This window comes from Hemicordylus capensis, chromosome 2 (assembly GCF_027244095.1).
Source record: "Hemicordylus capensis ecotype Gifberg chromosome 2, rHemCap1.1.pri, whole genome shotgun sequence".
In the NCBI taxonomy this organism is placed as follows: Eukaryota; Metazoa; Chordata; class Lepidosauria; order Squamata; family Cordylidae; genus Hemicordylus; species Hemicordylus capensis.
The window spans coordinates 189,414,917-189,434,747 of record NC_069658.1 but is presented as its reverse complement, the minus strand read 5'-3'; the positions used below and the strand labels follow the sequence as shown (position 1 = coordinate 189,434,747).

Sequence of the window (19,831 nt, the reverse complement as noted above, 5' to 3'; positions counted from 1 at the left end):
ACTGAAGGGGAGTGCCCGATACTAGAAATGGGAGTTGCTGTCAGCAAAACAAAAGAAGTGCATATCCTGGACATCAATGGGGACATGGAGATACGCCTTCTTGAGGTCCACTGATGTCAAGAAGTCCCCCCGCTGGATGGCCATCAGAATCAAACTGAGAGTCTCCACGAGGAATCCCTTCTTCCTCAGGAACTGGTTGATGAATTTGAGGTCCAAGGCATCAAATTCCTCCATTTATTCCCCATTTCCCCATTCCCTGTTCTCTTTTGGAACCAGGAATAAAATGGCCATACTCCCCACCCTCTCTCCTCCAATGGGGCAGGTTTGATGGCCCTGTATCTGAACTAGATGATGAATGGCCTCCAACATCAGGACATGCTTGGACCCCTTGTGGGACCGAGGAGATGGCAGAAAACAGTCCGGGGGCTGGGAAGAAAACTCCAGGGAGTAACCCTGGGACAGGGTCTGGTGGATCCAGGTGTCTGTGCATGCCAATTTCCAATGCTGTGCAAACGCCTGCAACCTGCCCTCTACCTGGAGATGTAGTCGGGGCTGCCTGAAAGAGCAGTCATTGGTTGGGATTTTGTTTGTAGTGGGGCTTGGCATGCTGACTGGCCTGCTGGGGCCTGTGGGACACGTTATCCCGAAAGGGAAACTTCGGCCTAGACCAGGCAAACCTATCCTGCCTATTCTGGCGGGGTTGAAACCCTGCCTTGTATCCCCTGGCATTGGATGATGTGGAAGGAAAGGACTTATGCTCTTCCTTCTGACTACTAGAAGGCAAAAGCTTCTTTTTATCTTTTGCCTCGACCAGTATGGGTTCTAGAACCTTGCCAAACAACTTATTTTATTTATTTATTATTTAAAAATTTATACTGCCGTTCCAAATGGCTCAGGCCCTTCCAACTTGCCACCTTGAAAGGCCAGATTAGCCATGTTGCTTCTGGACTTCTGGTCCACCTTCCAATTTTTGAGCCAAAGCATGCAGCAAACATAACATCTGACACCAGGGCCCTGGCTGACAACTGAGTAGAGTCAACTGAGGAATCTGCCATAAAGGCTGTGGCCTTGCCCAGCTTATGGCAAGCCTTGGTGCAACGCAGACAACTTGGGAGGGACAAGCAGCAGTAATTCCTTGACCCATAGAATCAACACTCTGGCAAATATGCAAGTGGACATAGATGCGTGCATTGAGAGGGCAGTAGCCTCATGAGACCTGCAAGACAGCACCACATTTTTTGTCTTCCAGATTTTTTAGTACCTCATTGCCATCCTTTGGTAACTCAGATCCCATCACTAAGGTGGCCACTTCAGCATCAATAGGAGGCACCCTGAGCTTTTCCATTACCAGCTTTGTTGAATTATAAAAACACTTGACCGCAGGGGTTGGCCCCTTACTCTCAGTAGGCCTGTCCCATTCTGCCTGAAAAACAACTGTGGACAAGGCAGTGAGACCTCAGGTGCTTGAAGGGAGGCAGCACCAATGGATCCCCTTCGGGTTTCTCTGAAACAGCATGCACCACCCCTGCCAACCGAAGGCTCTTACAGGCTTTGTTCAGGAGCACAGGAAAATGTGAGAACAGTTGGTAAGGCAGATGCTGGGCAGACCCAGGCTCCTCCTCATCCCCTGAAAGCTCCCCATCCTACTTACCAGAATCCAACGCTTCAGAAGGAACAGTGGGATCAGGTCCCATAGGCAGTGAAGGCCCTGCTGGCAGCACAGGCACTGCAGGACAAGCAAGGACAGGAGACCCCTGCGGGCATAGAATGGTTGGCCCTGGTTCCTGCCTGACGGGCCGGGATCAGAGATCGGGCTGAGCAGTGAGCCCCCTGCCTGCTTCACTCCCCTTGTCTCCCAAAATAGTGGCCGCCTCCTTGTAGGTGGGTAAAGGAGACATATTGGCGGAAATGGGTGGTCAGGGCAATTTGCTAAACTCCTCTGCCATAACCCAGTGGAGCAGAGCCACTAAGCTGGGAAGGATCTCATCCTCCTCACTCACACTCAGGCTGGCCTCAGAAGGGCACAAGCATGTGGCAGGCGGAGCGCTGGAAGCCCCCACTAAGGGCTGCGCTCCCTGGACACCCTCTGGATCCCCTCCTTCGGGCCAAGTAGCTTCAGAACATGACGGGGCACTTCTCCCCGCTTCTGCCGGCACCTGCTCCTGAAGCGGAACCTTACATGCTGCCGAGGACCTGTTTGCCTTTTTTGCTGCCACAACTTTCTTCCTCGCGGCCTTGGAAATCCAAGCATCGGGTGTGGGAGAGGTTGCCGCCACCCACTCGGCCTGGCACACTGAATGTGACACAGAGTCCTCTGAGAGAGAGGGAGAAACCTCTCTCTTGCTGCATGGAGCACTGGCGGCCATGGTGGTCAGAGCATGCCAAAGCACCGCAGCGGAGGCAATCACATCTATCTCCCTGGTTCCCCCTTACTATCACTAATCCAAGCAGAGACGTTGAAGGGTAGTGAGAGAACGAACAACCGGAGATCGAAAAACACTAAGACTGACTGAGCATGGAGCTAACGATTTCTGCACCTGCTGGAGTAAGACAGGGCGAAAAACTGAGGTTGGAGGGGATTACTCCTCCCCCCTAGTGGCAGATAAAGCCCTGTGATTGGCCCTGTCTCAGAGTAGGAGGTCAAAGCAACCCATGATTGACAGTGGATACAACCCTCTTCTGAAGGAGAATGACAAGATTCCTAGAATCCAAGAACTACCTTTGTTGCCTTTGCTTCAGTTTCTCCTCCTGGATCTCAGCTGTGAGTTCCTCAATTCTCTGTTTCAGCTCCATGCTTAATTTCTGCTTCCTGGTAAACAAGACAGAGGCTCAGAGTTGAGTTTCCTCTTAACCATGTAATAGTGTCCTCTAGCAGCTGTGGACATATAGTGCTATTAATTGTACAAAGTTTGACATCAGGCCTGAATTAATTTTATCCGGGCTCTCTCAGAGTAGTTTGTTGCATTCTCAGCTGCAGCAGTGACAAGCATGTGTAAACATGATGACTCCTCATTTTAAAGGCCCTAGGATAGATTCAGGTTCCTGATTTTCTTGATAAAGCTGTGACTGGTAATAGCAAGATAATGCTATCTTTCAATGACTACAAACCTAAGCATACTACCAAAGTAAGACCCACTGGACTTGATGGAACTCACTTCTGAGTAGCTGTCAGAATTTTTGTTTTAAAACCCATTGTTCGTATTAAAAACCCATTATTTATTCACATCAAAAGACAAATATTAAAAAGTTCAGGAGTTAAAGAATAGATAGTTCTTGTTTATCACAACATATTTGTTAGGTACTCCTGACAAAATAAGCAAAACACATTGACGTCTGACATATTAGAAAAAAGTCCCAGAAGGGGACAGAGATCTTATTTTTAACCAGCTGAACAATACCTCACCTATGAGTAGTGTTATGTGGTATAGCTGGTCAGAGACCGTAATAAAGTTCCTGTTCGTTTGATACCTCACCTGTACATCTCTGCCTCTGTCTCTTCACAGTGCAGCTGCATGATCTTCCGGGCCTCTACATGGAAAATTAATATCAGTGCTTAGGATTTGGGTCATTTTTATTATTTTGCCTAGCATTTTTGTCAGTCTTAACAAAAATGAGTGGGAAGGACCAAGTGGTGGTAATTGCATATGCTCCAGCTGTCTCTGTTTATCCAGTATTTATATATCCCACCTTTCAGGGCCCTCAAGGCAGCTAGCAAAATCATCACTAACCCAATCAAAATACAGCTAAAAATTGGAAAAGCAAAATTCCACAGGAGAAAAAAACGTTCTATCAAATGCTTGGTGACAAAGTTTGTCAAATGTGAAAAAGCCATCCATGAGGGGGCCAGACAGAGTTTCCAGGGGGTGTGTGGATTCCATCACCTGGGTGGTCTTGTCACATATCCCCATTAACTGACCCTCTGAAGGCAAAAGGACATGGAGCAGAGCCTCAGAAGATACTAAAGTAGTGGGCAGATTCATATGGGAGAAAGCAGTCCTTCAAATATTCTGGTGCCAAAGCAGGAATTCCCAATCTGTGATACTTGCTGAACTACAACTCCCATCATCCCCAGATACAATTATGTAGCTGGAGATGATGGGAGTTGTAGTTCAGAAACATCTGGAGTATCACAGGTTTGGAAACCCCTGATCTAGGATTTTTAGGGGTAATAACCAGCATTCTGAATTGTATCTAGAAACAACCTGGAAGTCAGTGACAGCTCCTAACAAATTGGGAGTTGCATGCAATCAGGCCTGGACTGACCAAGGACCCTGCCAGCTTTATTCTGTACTAGTTGAAGTTTCAGGACACTTTTAAAGACCCCACATAGAGCACATTATAGTAGTCAGATTTGGATGTGAGCATGTCATGTCAGATCTGCCTTCTCTAGGCTGGAGCATAGTTGGCATACAACCAAATTTGTATGAAAGCACCCTGGCCAGAGTCACAACTCAGTCATCCATGACTAGATTCAGGTCCAAGAGCACTTCCAAACAGTGGAACTGGTTTTACAAAGGAGATGTAATCCCATTCAGATTTGTACCCACACCTAGATCAGCTGTCCTGCTGACTAGCAATTAATATGCTGAAACAAGCAAGCATTCCATTACCTTTCTTCTCATTCCATATTTCCTCAAGATTTGACTTCTCAGCATTTACTACAAGAGAAGGAAGAGAGCTAAAGAGAGATAGGTTTCCCATATACTAGTCTTTTAGTGCTTCTGAAGCATTGTTTTTTGACAGTAAACAGAAAGTGGAATTAACACAGAGGTTCTATAGCACAAATATAATGCTATACTATCTAACAATGCCTGTCCCCATGGCCAAGATTCTTCTGTGTCTACCTACAGTATGTTCCATTCACCAAAGGTGCTTTCAAATGCTAATAGAAAACTTTTTATTTGTTGGTTCAGTCAGTTTTATTGCTTTATTGTTCAGCACAGTTGGGAGACTAGTGCTGAACTGCACCATATTCAGTCAGCTTTTGTGCAGGCACACATACATTAGGCTTGTTCTCACAACTGCAAACCTACTTTTAGGAGCTGTGCATGCTCCCGTTTTTTTATTGTGTGCAAGTAAAAACCTAGGTAGGAAGAGAGGGAAGTGATCATGTGGGAGCCTCACACTAGGTAGATCGGCACTACCCATCCCAACAGCTGTACCCAGCTGTTTAATGAGGTAGGAAGAAAAGCTGTACTACTCAACACGAGGCTCCCACACAATCACTCCCCCCCGCCCGCCACCCAGGTTACTTGCACGCAATAACAAATTGGTAATGTGCACAGCTCCCAAAGGTGGGTAGGATGCTTGTCCTACCCAATAATGCTTAGGAACATAGGAAGCTGCCATATACTGAGTCAGACCATAGGTCCATCTAGCTCAGTATTGTCTACACAGACTGGCAGCGACTTCTCCAAGGTTGTAGGCAGGAATCTCTCTCAGCCCTATCTTGGAGATGCCAGGGAGGGAACTTGGAACCTTCTGCTCTTCCCAGAGTGGCTCCATCCCCTAAGGGGAATATCTTACAGTGCTCACACATCAAGTCTCCCATTCATATGTAACCAGGGTAGACCCTGCTTAGCTAAGGGGACAAGTCATGCTTGCTACTACAAGACCAGCTCTCCTCCAACTAGCTTGTAAGAACCAACCTATTAAGTTACTGCTTTTTCAGGGGGGGTTCCCATTATAGTGAAATAACTGGCTATCTCCCTTCCCCACCCCCACATAAACAAAATGTCATGCCTTTCTTTAGATTAGAAGCCCAAGGAAAATGATTCTGTTTTTTTTGTTTTGTTTTTTTAAGGATGTCAGCAACCTTGCTGAGTTTGTGCCCAGATACAAGCTTCAGGGGCTCATAATGCTCACCTCAAAGAAAAGCTTTAGAGGATTCCTGAAATTGTCTAAGTTTAAAATCTGAAATAATAATTTCTGATTTATCTACCCCCTGATCCTAAAACCCTAACCAGACATATGACAGTGATACTTTAACCAAAGCAAGAGAGAAGGAGGGAGTTCTATCTTTCCCCTGCTCCCATCTCAAGGCTGCCTAGTCCTTGTCCTAGTCCAATGAATTGTAGCTGGAGCTGATGGGAGTTGTAGTTCAGCAACATCTAGAGGCTCCCAGTTTGAGAACCACTGCCTTAGAGAAATGACAGTGCTATAGCCCTAGACAAAACTACATTTCCCAAAGAGTACTAAAGACCATGCAGTACGCCAGCACTGGGCACTGGCCAGAAGTATAAGGGATCAAGAAATCTTCTTTCTTCCTTCTCACTACAGCCATAGCAGTGCCAGTGCTCTGCTGCCAGCCAGGCAATAAGTGCTGTTTAAAGGAAGGGATTGGGGGAAATCAGGGGTGCGTGGGAGATGGTTTGCTGGGAATTAGGCCAGGCTGAATTCAGATCTGCTCAGAAGTGAGCAGAGCCATTTTCCAGCTTTTTGGGAAATGGCTCAGCTTACCTCTGAGGAAATGTAGAGTGAGCCTGGGTAGGGGCTTCCACATCACTAGTTATTTCTGACTTTTTTGTAAGGATCTATATTAGGTATTTCTATATTAAAGGTACTCAATTTACTCAGATGTCTACAGGCATGGAGGGAGGCCAGCAGCAGCCCAGGTACCACTCACTGCCGCAACCCCCCAGCCATGCCCCGTACATCACATCAGTGTGCGATGTCAGATGCAAGGGGAGTGGTTTCCTTGCAAACGGGGCTGCATGCTCCGTTTGTGAGTAAAATCCAGCTAGTGCTGCATTCACAGTGCAGCTGGAGTGACTCTCCCTTTTAAAGGCAGGGAGAGCCGCTCTGGCTGCACTGCGAATGTGGCACTGGCCGAATTTTACTCACAAACGGGGGGACCCCCTTTGCAAGAAAATCATGCCTGACTTCTGCCATTGAGGATGTGGTTGGCACACGAGGCACGGCCCCTGAATTACAGCAGCCCGTGTTATTCGGACCCATTCACACTATGGTGGATCTGCCAGTGGATGTCTACAAGTTGCAAGTGAATCCTAACCCAGACTTAAAGACAAAATGCAGAAGGGTGCAAGAGTATAGGAGTTATTCATTGTCAGGCAGTTGCAAGAAGTATCCCCTTTATTCTTCCCACCACATAGTGAGATTGCTTACATTTTTCTAGTTCCCTCTGCAGTGACTCGCTATGCTCATTTGCTTCAGAAAGCTCCTCACTTAATATCTTCTTGGCTGGAAAACACACAACAGATGACTAAGAATGGATGGGAAATCAAGGGGGAGCAAATGATGGGTGGGCAACTATAAGAAAAAGGCAAGTACTAGATGTATCTGAGTAATACTGTAGGAGAGAAGTTTGGATGATGTATATAGAAAAGATCTCTAGCAGATACCATTGATCTTGTATGTAAAAAGATCTCTAGCAGATACCAAGTCAACCCCTGCTGACTTGGCAAAGAGGCACCTTTTAATGTGGTGATTCTCTTTATTTAGTGGGAGGAGAGTAACTGGCCCTATCCACCCCCAGCACAGTACCTCCAGTGACTGTTACTGGTGTCATGTTTCTCTTAGATTGTGAGCCCTTTGGGAACAGGGATCCATCTTATTTATTTATTATTTCTCTGTGTAAACCGCCCTGAGCCATTTTTAGAAAGGCAGTATAGAAATCGAATTAATAGTAATAATCTTGCATCTCCCACTTGCCTCTTCTAACACACACATTAGCACCACCATTGTCCATCTCTGGCCTTGTCTAACAAAAACAATTAACTTGAACATAATAATTAATTATAATCCTTAATTAATACTCCAAGTTAGAGGTAAAGAAGTCCCACGTGTTGCCCAAACCAGAAAGAAAAGTATGTCTACTGTGCCATTTAGCAGCAGGAAGGGAAATAGGAACATAGGAACATAGGAAACTGCCATATACTGAGTCAGACCATTGGTCTATCTAGCTCAGTATTGTCTTCACAGACTGGCAGCGGCTTCTCCAAGGTTGCAGGCAAGAATCTCTCCGCCCTATCTTGGAGAAGCCAGGGAGGGAACTTGAAACCTTCTGCTCTTCCCAGAGCGGCTTCATCCCCTGAGGGGAATATCTTGCAGTGCTCACACATCAAGTCTCCCATTCAGATGCAACCAGGGCAGACCCTGCTTAGCTATGGGGACAAGTCATGCTTGCTACCACAAGATCAGTTCTCCTCTCTGCTCAATCTGCTCCAGAAGCATATCTGGCACTACTTTTTGTATTTATTTAAAAAACGTGTGGCCTGTTTTTCATACAAGTATGCCAAGGTAGCATACATAATCCCAAACAAAAGCACAAATAGAACAAATATAGCAATAATAGATAATAACTAGCTGATCCGGTGCAGAGTATCTGCACCCCAGTTCGCCAACTTCTCCCTCACCACTGTCACTTTTTTGCCTGCCCCCCCCATCTCCTTCTTTTGCGACGCCTGCCCCGCTTTCTGGCCGCCCACCTGCCACCCATCAGTCACGGCCACCTGCCCGCCCGCCCACCATTTTCCAGCCGGCCACCACCACCGCCGCCATATTATTTCTCTGGCCCTGTGGCTATCCAGCAGCTCTCTGAACTCTCGCAAGAGCTGCCAAGCATGGGATTAGCCACGGGTACATCTTAGAGAAATAAATATAAAAATCTTAGAGAAATAAATATAAATATAATAAATATCATCATCACATTACTAAATAAAACACCAGCAGAATGAGCTAGAACCACTTTGAGAAATTATCTCAAATAATGATAGGAAAAGGTGCTTATCAAAAGATATGTCTTCAGTGAATGCTGGAAAGTAGTCAAGGACAAGGCAACCCAGATCTCCCAAGGAAGGGAGCTCCACAGAGTTCTATTCAGTGAGGCTGCTAGATAAATCCCAACAGGGGTAACACACATATTGTATGATGTCTGATGTGGCTATTTATTGAACAGTTCCCATGACATCACTAAAGATAAAACACACTTACTCCCGAAAGCTACACTGTTTTGGGATTGTTTTTAATTGGAAGTTATCTATTTCGTTCAGTCAAGGATGAACACTTATCTATTTTAATACTTGAGCTCTCATGTAAAACTCTTTTAAAAAAAAGAAGTCTATACCATGTCCCATAACAACAAATTCAAGAATATTTTCTTATATTTCATTCTTTTTGAGGAATGTTTACTCCACACAATCCAACTGGAGTATATCTTTCTTTTTTTAAGAGAATGAACAATATTTTGCTCTGCTACTTCAAGTCTATCCCCATTGCAAGATTTCTTTCCCTCCCAGTTCAATTACATGTTTTTTCAGTCATAGTCATCTCATTACTATATGAGCTAGTACCACCATGTACAGTCACCTAATGGCACAGTGGGGAAGTGACTTGACTAGCAAGTCAAAGGTTGCCAGTTCCAAGCCCCACTAGTATGTTTCCCAGACTATAGGAAACACCTGTATTGAGCAGCAGCAATATAGGAAGATGCTGAAAGGCATCATCTCATATTGAACAGGAGATGGTAATGGTAAACCCCTCCTGTATTCTACCAAAGTCAACCACATGGCTCTGTGGTCACCAGGAGCCGACACCAACTCAACTGCACATTTTACTTTAGTACCACAATGGTAAGTAGGGTAAAGAGTCACTCCTGTAGTTCCAAGTGCACTCACGCTCCTTCTCCCTCTCCCTCACACACACAGCCCTAGGAGGCAGATGCGAGTGTAGGTCATAAAGGATTATTCTCCCATGGTCTAAAACATCCTATTTGGAAGAAAATATAGCGGCATGCATGTTATGTTTATATCTATATCTATAACACACCCACGGTGGTGGGGGCGGGGGAGAAGTCACACTACTCAGCACCTGCTGGCATAGTGGGTTAAAAAGTGTTCTAAAAAAATCTCAGGATTTCCCACAAAGATAATCATTTTGAAAATGAATCGTTGGCACTTACCTGAATGGTGAGAAGTATGGATAGCATCCAAGAGTATTATGGGTATATAACCTCCTGCTCTAAGACGGGGCCAATCAGAGAGCTTTTTCTCCTTCCAGGAGGGAGGGGCAATCCCCTCAGGCTTCAGTCAATAACCAGCTCTCCGATGCTCTGGCTAACACAGAATAGAACAGAAAGAAGGCACAACAGGCAAATAGAATGACCAACAGCTTTGAATGATAAACAGAAGGGAGATGTACAAACCCTAACTCAAAAAACCCCTTGGGGAGACAAACAACCCCAGAAGGAAGAGCACCTCCCCACAGACATATAGGGGACAGAGGAAGCTGGAAAGAGGTGAAAGATACAGACGAACAAGCGGGTGGGTCAGATGCTATCCATACTTATGAGGAGAATGACCATTCAAGTACGTGCCAACAATTCATTCTCCCTCAGAAGAGGATAGCATCCAAGAGTATTATGGGACATACCATAGCCGCTACCAACTTTGGGCGGGAAGCAGTGAGTCTGGTCCTAAGTAGGGACTACCCGCTGCAAAACGTGCCAGCCAAAAGAGGCATCAGCAGAGGCCCAATCATGAATCTTATAGTGTTTTACAAAAGTGGAGAGGGAGGCCCAAGTAGCAGCCCTACAAATGTCCATCAGAGCAGCAAGGGCAGCAGACAATGCTGCACTTCGAGTTGAATGAGCCATGATACCCTCTAGCACTATCACCCAAACCGCTGTGTAAGCCAGTTGGAGACACTGACAGATCCAGCGCGCCAGCATAGATGTGGACACCTTCCTTCCCATAGAACAATCTCTGAAAGAGACAAAGAAGGATTCAAAAACCCTAAAGGCCTTGGTACGCCTCAAATAGACACAAACTGCTCTGCGGACATCCAGAGTATGCCATTCCTTTTGTCTAGGGGAGGAAGGGTTGGGACAAAGGAAGGGAGCATCAGCTCCTGAGACCTATGAAACAGGGAATTAACCTTAGGAAGGTAAGTAGGATCAGTATGCAAAACAACATAATCTGAAAAAAACCAGACACAGCTCCCTCCTGACCAACAGAGCACCCAAGTAAGATACCCGATGGGCAGAAGTAATAACCACCAAGAACAAGACCTTTAGAATGAGAAGGCGCAATGGTACCATCCTTAGTGGATCAAAGGGAGCCTTAGTAAGAGCACAGAGAACCAGGCTCAGATCCCACGTAGGAAAACGATGAAAGGGAGGGGGCTTGATGGCTGCGGCTCCCTTAAGGAACCTCTATATATTCCTTATCTGGGTGCCCGGATAAGGAAGGGACACCTGGAACCTGGAGCATAGAAGAAATGGATAACATTTGGCACCAGAGAGTAGTGGGCCTAAGCCTATTATACAACCCAGCCTGCGAGAACCCCAGAACCTGACCAACAGATGCCGACAAAGGTTCAACTCCAACTGAGTCACACCAGTTCGAAAAAGCCTGCCAAGTGGACTAGTACACCCTGACAGTGGAGGGTTGCCTCGAAGCAAGAATGGTATCACATACTGCAGGAGAATAGCCACAAGCATCTAACGAGCTCCGCTCAATCTCCACGTGTAGAGATTGAGCCACTGCGGATCTGGGTGGTAGACCAGCCCCTGAGGATGGCACCCAAGTGGCATTGGAGGTTCGAGAGACAGAGCAACAAGGTCTGAATACCAAGGACACTGCAGCCAATGTGGTGCCACTAGAATGATTTCCGCCCCCTGCTGACGGACTCTGCTGATTGTCTGGGATAGGATGGGTGGAGGAGGGAAGGCGTAGAGCAAGCCCTGGGGCCAAGACGTCAGCAAGGCGTCCACCCCCTCGGCCCCTGGAGACGGGTACCTGGAGAAGAAGCGGTGTACCTTGGTGTCCATTGAGGTTGTGAACAGATCCAGGAGGGGGGTTCCGAACCTTCCTATGACCCTTCGAAAAACCTGTTCATCCAGAACCCACTCCGCTTGGTCCAACTGTGACCGGCTGAGCCAGTCTGCTATGGTATTGGTTACTCCACTGACATGAGTGGCTTCCAGCGACCCCAGGTTCTTCTCCATCCCGCGCAAGAGGATTGAGGCCTTGCAAATCAGGAGCAGAGACTCCCCCCCCCCCGACTACTGACATGCGCCTTGGCCATCACACTGTCGGTCCTAACCAAAACATTGCAATTGTGAACAAGGGGAAGAAACTGAACAAGGGAATAACGGATCACCCGGAGCTCCAGCCAATTGATGGACTGGAGGCATTCCTCCAGTGACCAGAGACCCTGGGAAACTTGGTGGTGACAGTAACCACCACCCCAACCCTGCAGGCTGGCATCCGTTGTTACAAGGACCCAACTGACTGGCAGGAAACTTATACCCCTGCCAGAGACAGCCACCAATCCAAGGACTTCCGAACCCGAGAAGACAGACGAACCCTGACCCGGGACTGACACACTACAAGGTCCTGGAGGGGTAGGAGAAGCCACTAGGGCAGACACGAGTGAAAGCAAGCCCAAGGCACAATCCTTATGGTTGACACCATCATGCCTTGTAGCTGGCTCAAGCTGAGGACGTCGGACTGGGCACGGGACTGCACTCTCCAACAAGCGGAGGTCAACTTCCGCCTTCAATCTGGAGTCAAGCAGACGGTGCCCTTGATGTAATCGATAATAGCCCCAAGATGCTAAATGCTGTGCAGAGGAACAAGGGAACTCTTCTGACAATTCACCAGGAATCCGTGAGCATGTAGGACTGAGAGAGTCTCCCCCACATCCCCCAGGGCCTTCTGGTGAGACGGTGATCTGATCAAAAGATCATCTAAATAGCAGTACAGGTGGATCCCTTGTCCTCAAGTGCGCCACCAGTGCCACCATGATCTTGATGAACACCCGTGGCGCAGTCGATAGACTGAAGGGGGGAGCCTAATACTGGAAATGGCCCTGGCATAGACGAAATGAAGGAACTTCCTGTCCTGAGCATGAATAGGGACATGGAGGTAGGTCTCCTTGAGATCCACTGACAACAGGAAGTCACCCCTCTGTAGGGCCATCAAGATGGAACGGAGGATCTCCATGCAGAAACACCTCACCCTGAGGAACCGATTGATGAACTTGAGATCTAGAATGGCCCTCCACTCCCCATTCTTCTTTGGCACCAAGAAGAGAATAGAGTAAACGCCATACCCTACCTCCTTGGGGGGAACCAGTTCAACCGCCTGGATATCGACCAGGTGATGGATGGCTGACAACATCAGAGCATGCTTTCCTTGCTTGCAGGACCATGGGGAGACCAGAAACCAGTCTTGGGGGCTGGGAGAGGAAATCTAACCTGTACCCTTGGGACACCATCTCGCAAATCCAGGCATCCGTGCAGGTTGCCGCCCATGTCCGAGCAAAATACTGAAACCTGCCGCCCACCTGATGTTCCGGAAGACAGTCATTGTGCAGTGGGTCGCTTGTAGATGGACTTCTGGTACTGGCCAGACTGGAGAAATCTCAGTTGAGCATTGTCCCGAAAAGAACCCTGCGTTTTTTTCCAGGCAAACCTGTCCTGCTTGTCCTGACAGGGATGAAAAGTAGACCTGAAACCCCTATAGGAGGAGGAATTTGGAACAAATTGTTTACAGTCCTGACGTTGCACCGAGGCAGGCATTGCCTTTTTCTTATCCTTGCCTTCAATCAAGACAGGATCCAAGGCCTCACCAAACAATTTGCCCCCTTTAAATGCAGAGTTTGCCAAATTAGACCTGGACTTCTGGTCCACCTTCCAATTCTTAAGCCATAAATGGTGCCTAACCGTGACATCAGAAGCCATCGCCCTGGATGACATCTGTGTTGCGTCAAGAGAGCTATCTGCCATAAAGGCAGACGCCTTGTGCAACTTATTAAGTCACTGCCTCAGAACAGTCGGCTTGGGCGGGACCAGAAGCGCAGGCAAAAATAGAGTTAGCTATGGATGCTCACATGGAGAGAGAAGAGGCCTCATGCGAGTGGCGCAGAGCAGTGTCACATTTTTTGTCATCTAGATTACGTAAAACCTCATCTCCATCCTTAGGGAGAACCGCACCAGTGACCAGAGCTGCCACCTCCGCTGAAGCTTGTCCATTACCGCCTTAGCATTCGTATACAAGCGTCTAACCATGGGCAGGGGGGACCATTGGTTTCTGTAGGCCTGTCCCAGTCTGAATAATGTCTAGAAAAAGCTGAGGGCAGGGCACCACCACCTCTGGGGCCTTCAGGGAGGGTAAAACTACTGGGTCACCCTCAGAGTTGTCCTGGGGGGTGGGAACCACACACCCCAATCGCAAAGTTTTGCTAGCCTTGTGAAGGAGAACTGGAAAATCAGAGGAGGAGAACAAGCGGTATGAGGCATGCATCCTCCTCATCCCCCGACAGCTCCCCTTCCTCTCTGCCTGAGTCTGACTTGTCAGACTGATTGCCCCCTCCCGCTGGTAGAATGGTGGGTTGGAGACATGGGGCACATGGGGATAAGACAGGCGGCCCCAGCTCCCTGGCGGAGTTAACAGAACCCTCAGTCTGCGGTACAGAACCGCCATTCATCCCCTCCTTTCGCGTGCTCAGAATGGCAGTCACGGCAGTTTGCGCAGGGATCTCCCAAGCCAGAGCGGGAACAAGCTCCCGAATTCCTCCACTACCACATGGCGCAGCAAGGCTGCAAAACTCGAAGGAATCTCCTCCTCAACCACCTCTGCGACCATGGGACCTGCAACAGGGCGCGATTGCTTAGTGGGCGTCTCTCCTGAGGAAGAGCTGGGCGGAGAAATGGGGCCAGTGGATACTTGCATGGAGCGCCCCTCCGCCACATCACATAGTGGTCCCAACCGAGCGACGGTCACCCCGCTTGTTTGCCCCTCAGCCAAAGCAGTGACCTGCGAAACGCTGCCCTTGGCTGCTGCCTTCTTCTCTTTGGAGAACTTCTTGCTCTTTTTGGCCTTGAGGGGCCGAGAGGCGGGCGCAGGTGAGGTAGCTACAGCCCACTCGGCACGGCACACAGCAGGCGCCACAGAGGCTTCAGAGAGGGAGGGAGAAGCCTCCGTCTCAAGGTGTGAGGTTTCTGACACCATAGCCAGCCCAAAGAACCAAAACTGCTGCGAGAAGAGAATCCTAGGCAGTGCGCGTGGCTCAAACTGTCTCCCCGACTCTCCCCTGACTGATAATCTCCCCTGACTGGAACAGCTCATGTCAGAATAGGTGACAAGGAACAGCTCAGGCCAGAATGGGAGACAAGGAACCAGGGTGGGAGACAAGAAATTAGCAAAAATAGCCATGCAGGCAAGTTGAAAGATATAGCCTAGAGCAAAGTGAAAGAGACTCCTGCTGGAGCTAGACAGGGCGAAGCCTGAAGCCTGAGGGGATTGCCCCTCCCTCCTGGAAGGAGAAAAAGCTCTCTGATTGGCCCTCTCTTGGAGCAGGAGATCGTGGCAACCCATAATACTCTTAGATGCTATCCTCTTCTGAGGCAGAACAAGTATTTACTAACATGCTCATTCATATGCATTGTACTTACTAATAGGAATCTACTAATATTTATTAACAGCTTAGGCCCAGCACATACATCATAGATAAAATTTCCCTTCCATGTGTTTCATTAAGACTTCAGAGACCTACCAAATGACAATTGTAAATGTATCAGGTGCAGACAGAAAGGGAACATAGGAAGCTGCCATATACCAAGTCAGACCATGGGTCCATCTAGCTCAGTATGGTCTACCCAGACTGGCAGCAGCTTCTCAAAGGTGGCAGGCAGGAGTCCCTTTCAGCCCTATCCTGGAGATGCCAGGGAGGGAACTTGGAACCTAGATGCTCTTCCCAGAGTGGATCCATCCCTTAAAAGGAGTATCTTACAGTGCTCACACATTTAGTCTCCTATTCATATGCAAACAGGATGGACCCTGCTTAGCAAAGGGGACAAGTCATACTTGCTACCACAAAACCAGCCAAAAGTTTGGGCTTTCAAGACTTGGGGTTAAGTTGGGAAAGAGTGGGAATTTTTCAATGAATATAAAATTCTATGGTTTTGTAGGGGCATGCAGTATGCTTTGTTATCCACTCAGAGAGAATGCACTAAATATTTATAAACTATATTTGCATGCCACCTTCACCCAAAAGGGTTTCAAGGTGGTTTACAGAAAAGTCAAAATAATGAGGGAATCTAAAATAATTCATTAATTTAACAAGGTACTAGATACAAGTACACTTATGCACAAATATGCATGGGGGTATTGGAATCATGCTCTGAAAAATAAAAATGGGAGAGGAAGAAACCTAAGCTTTTAAAAATCTTGATTGCCAGGTCTTGATTGTGTTTTTGCACTGTATATATGGTGATGTCTCAGTCATTCAAATGGAAGCTGAACACAAGAAGTTGTATGCAATTCCCATCTTTATTGTCTCTTTGGGAACCACACCTAAGAAAATTCTGCCTTCTGAAGTACAGGAGTCCTCTCAAGGTCTAGAGCTGGAAACCTTTCCCCAAGGTTACATTTTGCTCTTCATAGGGTTAAACTAGATGGTAAACATTGCCAATAATTCTATGTTCCTCTTACCTTGCTGCAGTTTATTGATCCTGCTTACTAGGTCATCAATTCTTGGCTCTAGATTTCCCACTTCAAAAGGGAGAGAGAAATAATTTAATTTTGGTTGAATACTTTACACTGTGCTAGTATAGTAGTACACGCCTGCAAACACCCTAACTATATAAATTCGCTGTGACCATCTATCCCATGTAGTCCAGAATCATCTTAACCCAGAGCTCCGGTGCAGCATGCCAAAATGTGCACGTGATATGGCTAAGAACCCTGATAAACATGCTTTATGTTTCTCCCCAACAGCTAAAGGTAAAGTGTCCCGTCGGATCGGTGTCGACTCCTGGCAACCACAGGGCCCTGTGGTTTTCTTTGGTAAAATACAGGAAGGGTTTACCATTGCCATCTGCCATGCAGTATGAGATGATGCCTTTCAGCATCTTCCTATATCACTGCTTCAGCCTGTTAATTCTTTCACATAACTTTATTTTAACACAGGACTGCACAACTTCAGCCCTCCTGCAGATGTTGGACTACAGCTCCCACCATACCTGACTAATGCTTATTGTGGTCTGGGATGATGGGAGCTATAGTCCAAAAGCAGTTGAAGGGCCAAAGTTGTGCAGCCCTGCTCTAACATTTCCTTCCCATCATGTTGTTTTCCTTCTCTCCCCTTTTCTCTCTAACTGGTCAAATCAATGCTGCTTATGCACACACATATACACCCACACAAAAGGTTTCTGTTCATTCTTGTCCAGAAGCCACACATGAACTCCCCAGGAGCCCCATGGGGCTCATGAGCTCAAATGTGGCTCATTCTGGTATCTAAACAGAGGCGTAACTATAGGGGGGGCAGGGGGGGCACGTGCCCCGGGCGCCATCTTTTCTGGTCACATGGGGGGCGCTGCCATGACCAAATTTTTTTTTAATGTTTAAATTTTTGTTAATACAAATGTTTCCTGCTCAGTGCAGCAGCGCTGCAGCAGTCAAGGGAGCGCGTCAGTGCCCCCTTCCCCACGAGCGGTCCCTTCCGCGCTGCCTGCGCCGCCCCCCCCCCATTGCTTTGCTGGCGTCTGGCGGCCAGTCAGTGGCCTGGCTTGGCGGCAGCGGGCGCTTGTGAGGAAAAACCTAAGTATAATGTAGTATGTTGGGGGGGGGCGATGGGGGCCGCAGTGGGGGGGGCGCCATTTCAGTGCTTGCCCCGGGCGCCATTTTCCCTAGTTACGCCTCTGTATCTAAAGTGTATTAATAAATACTAATGATTGTGTAGCAATCACACATACAGCTACTCCCTTCTTTGTGAGGGAACTTGATCTATATATCTCAAGTTCCCTCAAAAAGAAGGGAGTCCAGTTTAAGAGTCTTCATTCTAAACCTTATTACCTCAGCAAACTAGACCTCATTTGCTAGCACAAAGACAATCCAGAAACTCCGTCTTCAAGATACTGCTTACATTCATTCACAAAACCACAACTTCCTCTTCTGATGCCATGATCAAACATGCAACATTTGCTCAGATATTCTAATTTGTAGCTACCTGCTATACACTTTGCAGTTATCCAATGCATGCATCCCACCCCACCATTAGGATATCTAGCTCCTGGTATCTAACTATTGAATTTGGCTTGAAAATACCATTCTGCATTTGTTTCACTAGTGAGAGTATCTCTTCCATTTTTGATGTCAAGTCCCAAGAACCTGCAGAAAGAACAAAATATACAGGGAGTTGTCTGAATGGAATCATAACTCTATATCATATCTACAAGTAATTCGCCCAAATCCATTTTTGAAAGAAAAACCTAGTTGCCATTAAGACTAAGCTTTTTCCCTGCTGTTTTTCACTCCAAATCTGATCCCCTCAAGCTACTTTCATCCTAAATGGGGTTACAGACACTTGATTACCCTCACAAATGTGCATCCAGAAGAACCCATGGGGGTGGGAGTAAGATCAGTAGCTTGCAGGACAGTCTGGAGTAGAAACAGAGCTGGCACCACCCACTCCTGTTCATCCTTTCAGAGCTACCCCTTTCTAAATTTATTTTCTTTTTCTTTTTTTCAAGTGGACCATTGGTCAGCGCTTCATGCGATGTGTGTAGAGCATTACAAATAGCCTGCCCCTTAGGATCCTGAAGTGAAAGTTTTAGTGGCCATTTTGTGTGCCCACTTTGTGGTTTTAGTACAAAGACACACAAACATAGAACCAGTGGCTGTCAAGAAAAAATATGTTACCAAGACTAAGACTAATAAGTTTTTTAAGGAAAGTAAGATCCAAATATATTATAGTTGTGTAAGATTCCAGACTATGCCACCTTTGTTTCAATCTTCTCCTTCCTTTCTTCTCCGTACCATAAAATCTGGTGTTTGGTTTGTTTTTGCCTACTCTCCTGTTTTATAGCTGATTCCCCGAACACAAAGTAATCTTAACCTGGTTGACCTAAGATTTTATTGAGCAACAACTCCATTTTTCTCCTTCTCCTTTCCCTCCCTTTTCTTTCTGACTCCACCCCCCACACTCTCTACAGCAGGCCTGCTCAACTTTGGCCCTCCTCCAGATGTTGGCTTACAACTCCCATAATCTCTGGCTTTGGGCCGCTGTGGCTGGGGATTATGGGAGCTGTAGTCCAAAAACAGCTGTGGGGGATGGGCTAAGTTGAGCCGGCCTGCTTTACAGGATCGCCCGCTGGGACAAGCGTCTGAGATCACAAAACATAAGAGTATTAGACAGAATACAACATCTCCCTACTCCAGTCTGAACACCTTTTCCCTCCTTCACATGCTCAAGTTATCTATGTACAGGGTATCCAAATTGTAAAGTTTGGCTTCTGTTTAATACATACACACATAACCACGCACACCATCACTAGCCTCTCACCCTGGTCATCTTCCTCCATGGTCTTTTATGGCTAAAATTGGGAGTTTACAACTCCCTCCTACGCTGACCCCTTCAGCGGTTCCTGTCTTGTGCCCCCTCCCCCACCCTCTTTTACAGTTTCCATTTCCCGCCTTTTCTCAACTGTCACTACATTCCCTCCTCCCAGCTTCTTCAGACATGCCCAATCATATGGCCTCACACTAAAAAGGAAGCAGGGTGTGTTCACAGCACCTGTTACATACACACACACACCGCACAACCTATTGTAACTCCATTTGCATTCATAAGTGGAGGTAAAATGAAGTAAAAATGATGGAATTTCTTCATTCAAAAGTACACGTTCTCTCCTAAATGTAAACAGTACTTTTAACAGGACTGAAGTACTTGTTCCTTTATTACTGTTTCAAAGGGTATTTAATGAATTTGCACTGGGCAGCACTTGAGACAAAGGCATCCATATTCTCCAAGTGTCACATGATAAGCAAGATGAAAGCTTCACTTCATATTCCATGAAGTCACAAGG

General features: G+C 47.0%; 1 protein-coding gene across 9 annotated transcripts in view; it reads right to left on the bottom strand.

Annotated features, from left to right (window-relative positions):
• Window positions 1-19,456, bottom strand: part of LOC128347883 (synaptonemal complex central element protein 1-like) — an 85,497-nt gene extending 66,041 nt beyond the window's left edge. The window contains exons 1-7 of one of the 9 annotated variants that reach the window (XM_053303133.1): window positions 19,309-19,455; window positions 18,072-18,134; window positions 16,458-16,517; window positions 7,126-7,200; window positions 4,611-4,658; window positions 3,474-3,528; window positions 2,720-2,809 (exon numbers count right to left, since the gene is read on the bottom strand). In XM_053303133.1, coding sequence (XP_053159108.1) covers window positions 2,720-2,809; window positions 3,474-3,528; window positions 4,611-4,658; window positions 7,126-7,200; window positions 16,458-16,517; window positions 18,072-18,134; window positions 19,309-19,327 — 410 coding nt within the window. In that variant the 5' untranslated portion in view covers window positions 19,328-19,455. Of the gene's footprint in view, window positions 1-2,719; window positions 2,810-3,473; window positions 3,529-4,610; window positions 4,659-7,125; window positions 7,201-16,457; window positions 16,518-18,071; window positions 18,135-18,338; window positions 18,370-18,745; window positions 18,914-19,308 lie in introns of those variants that run through there. The other 8 variants (XM_053303132.1, XM_053303135.1, XM_053303136.1 and 5 more) reach the window with 8 other exon arrangements.
• Between the last annotated feature and the right edge of the window lie 375 nt (window positions 19,457-19,831).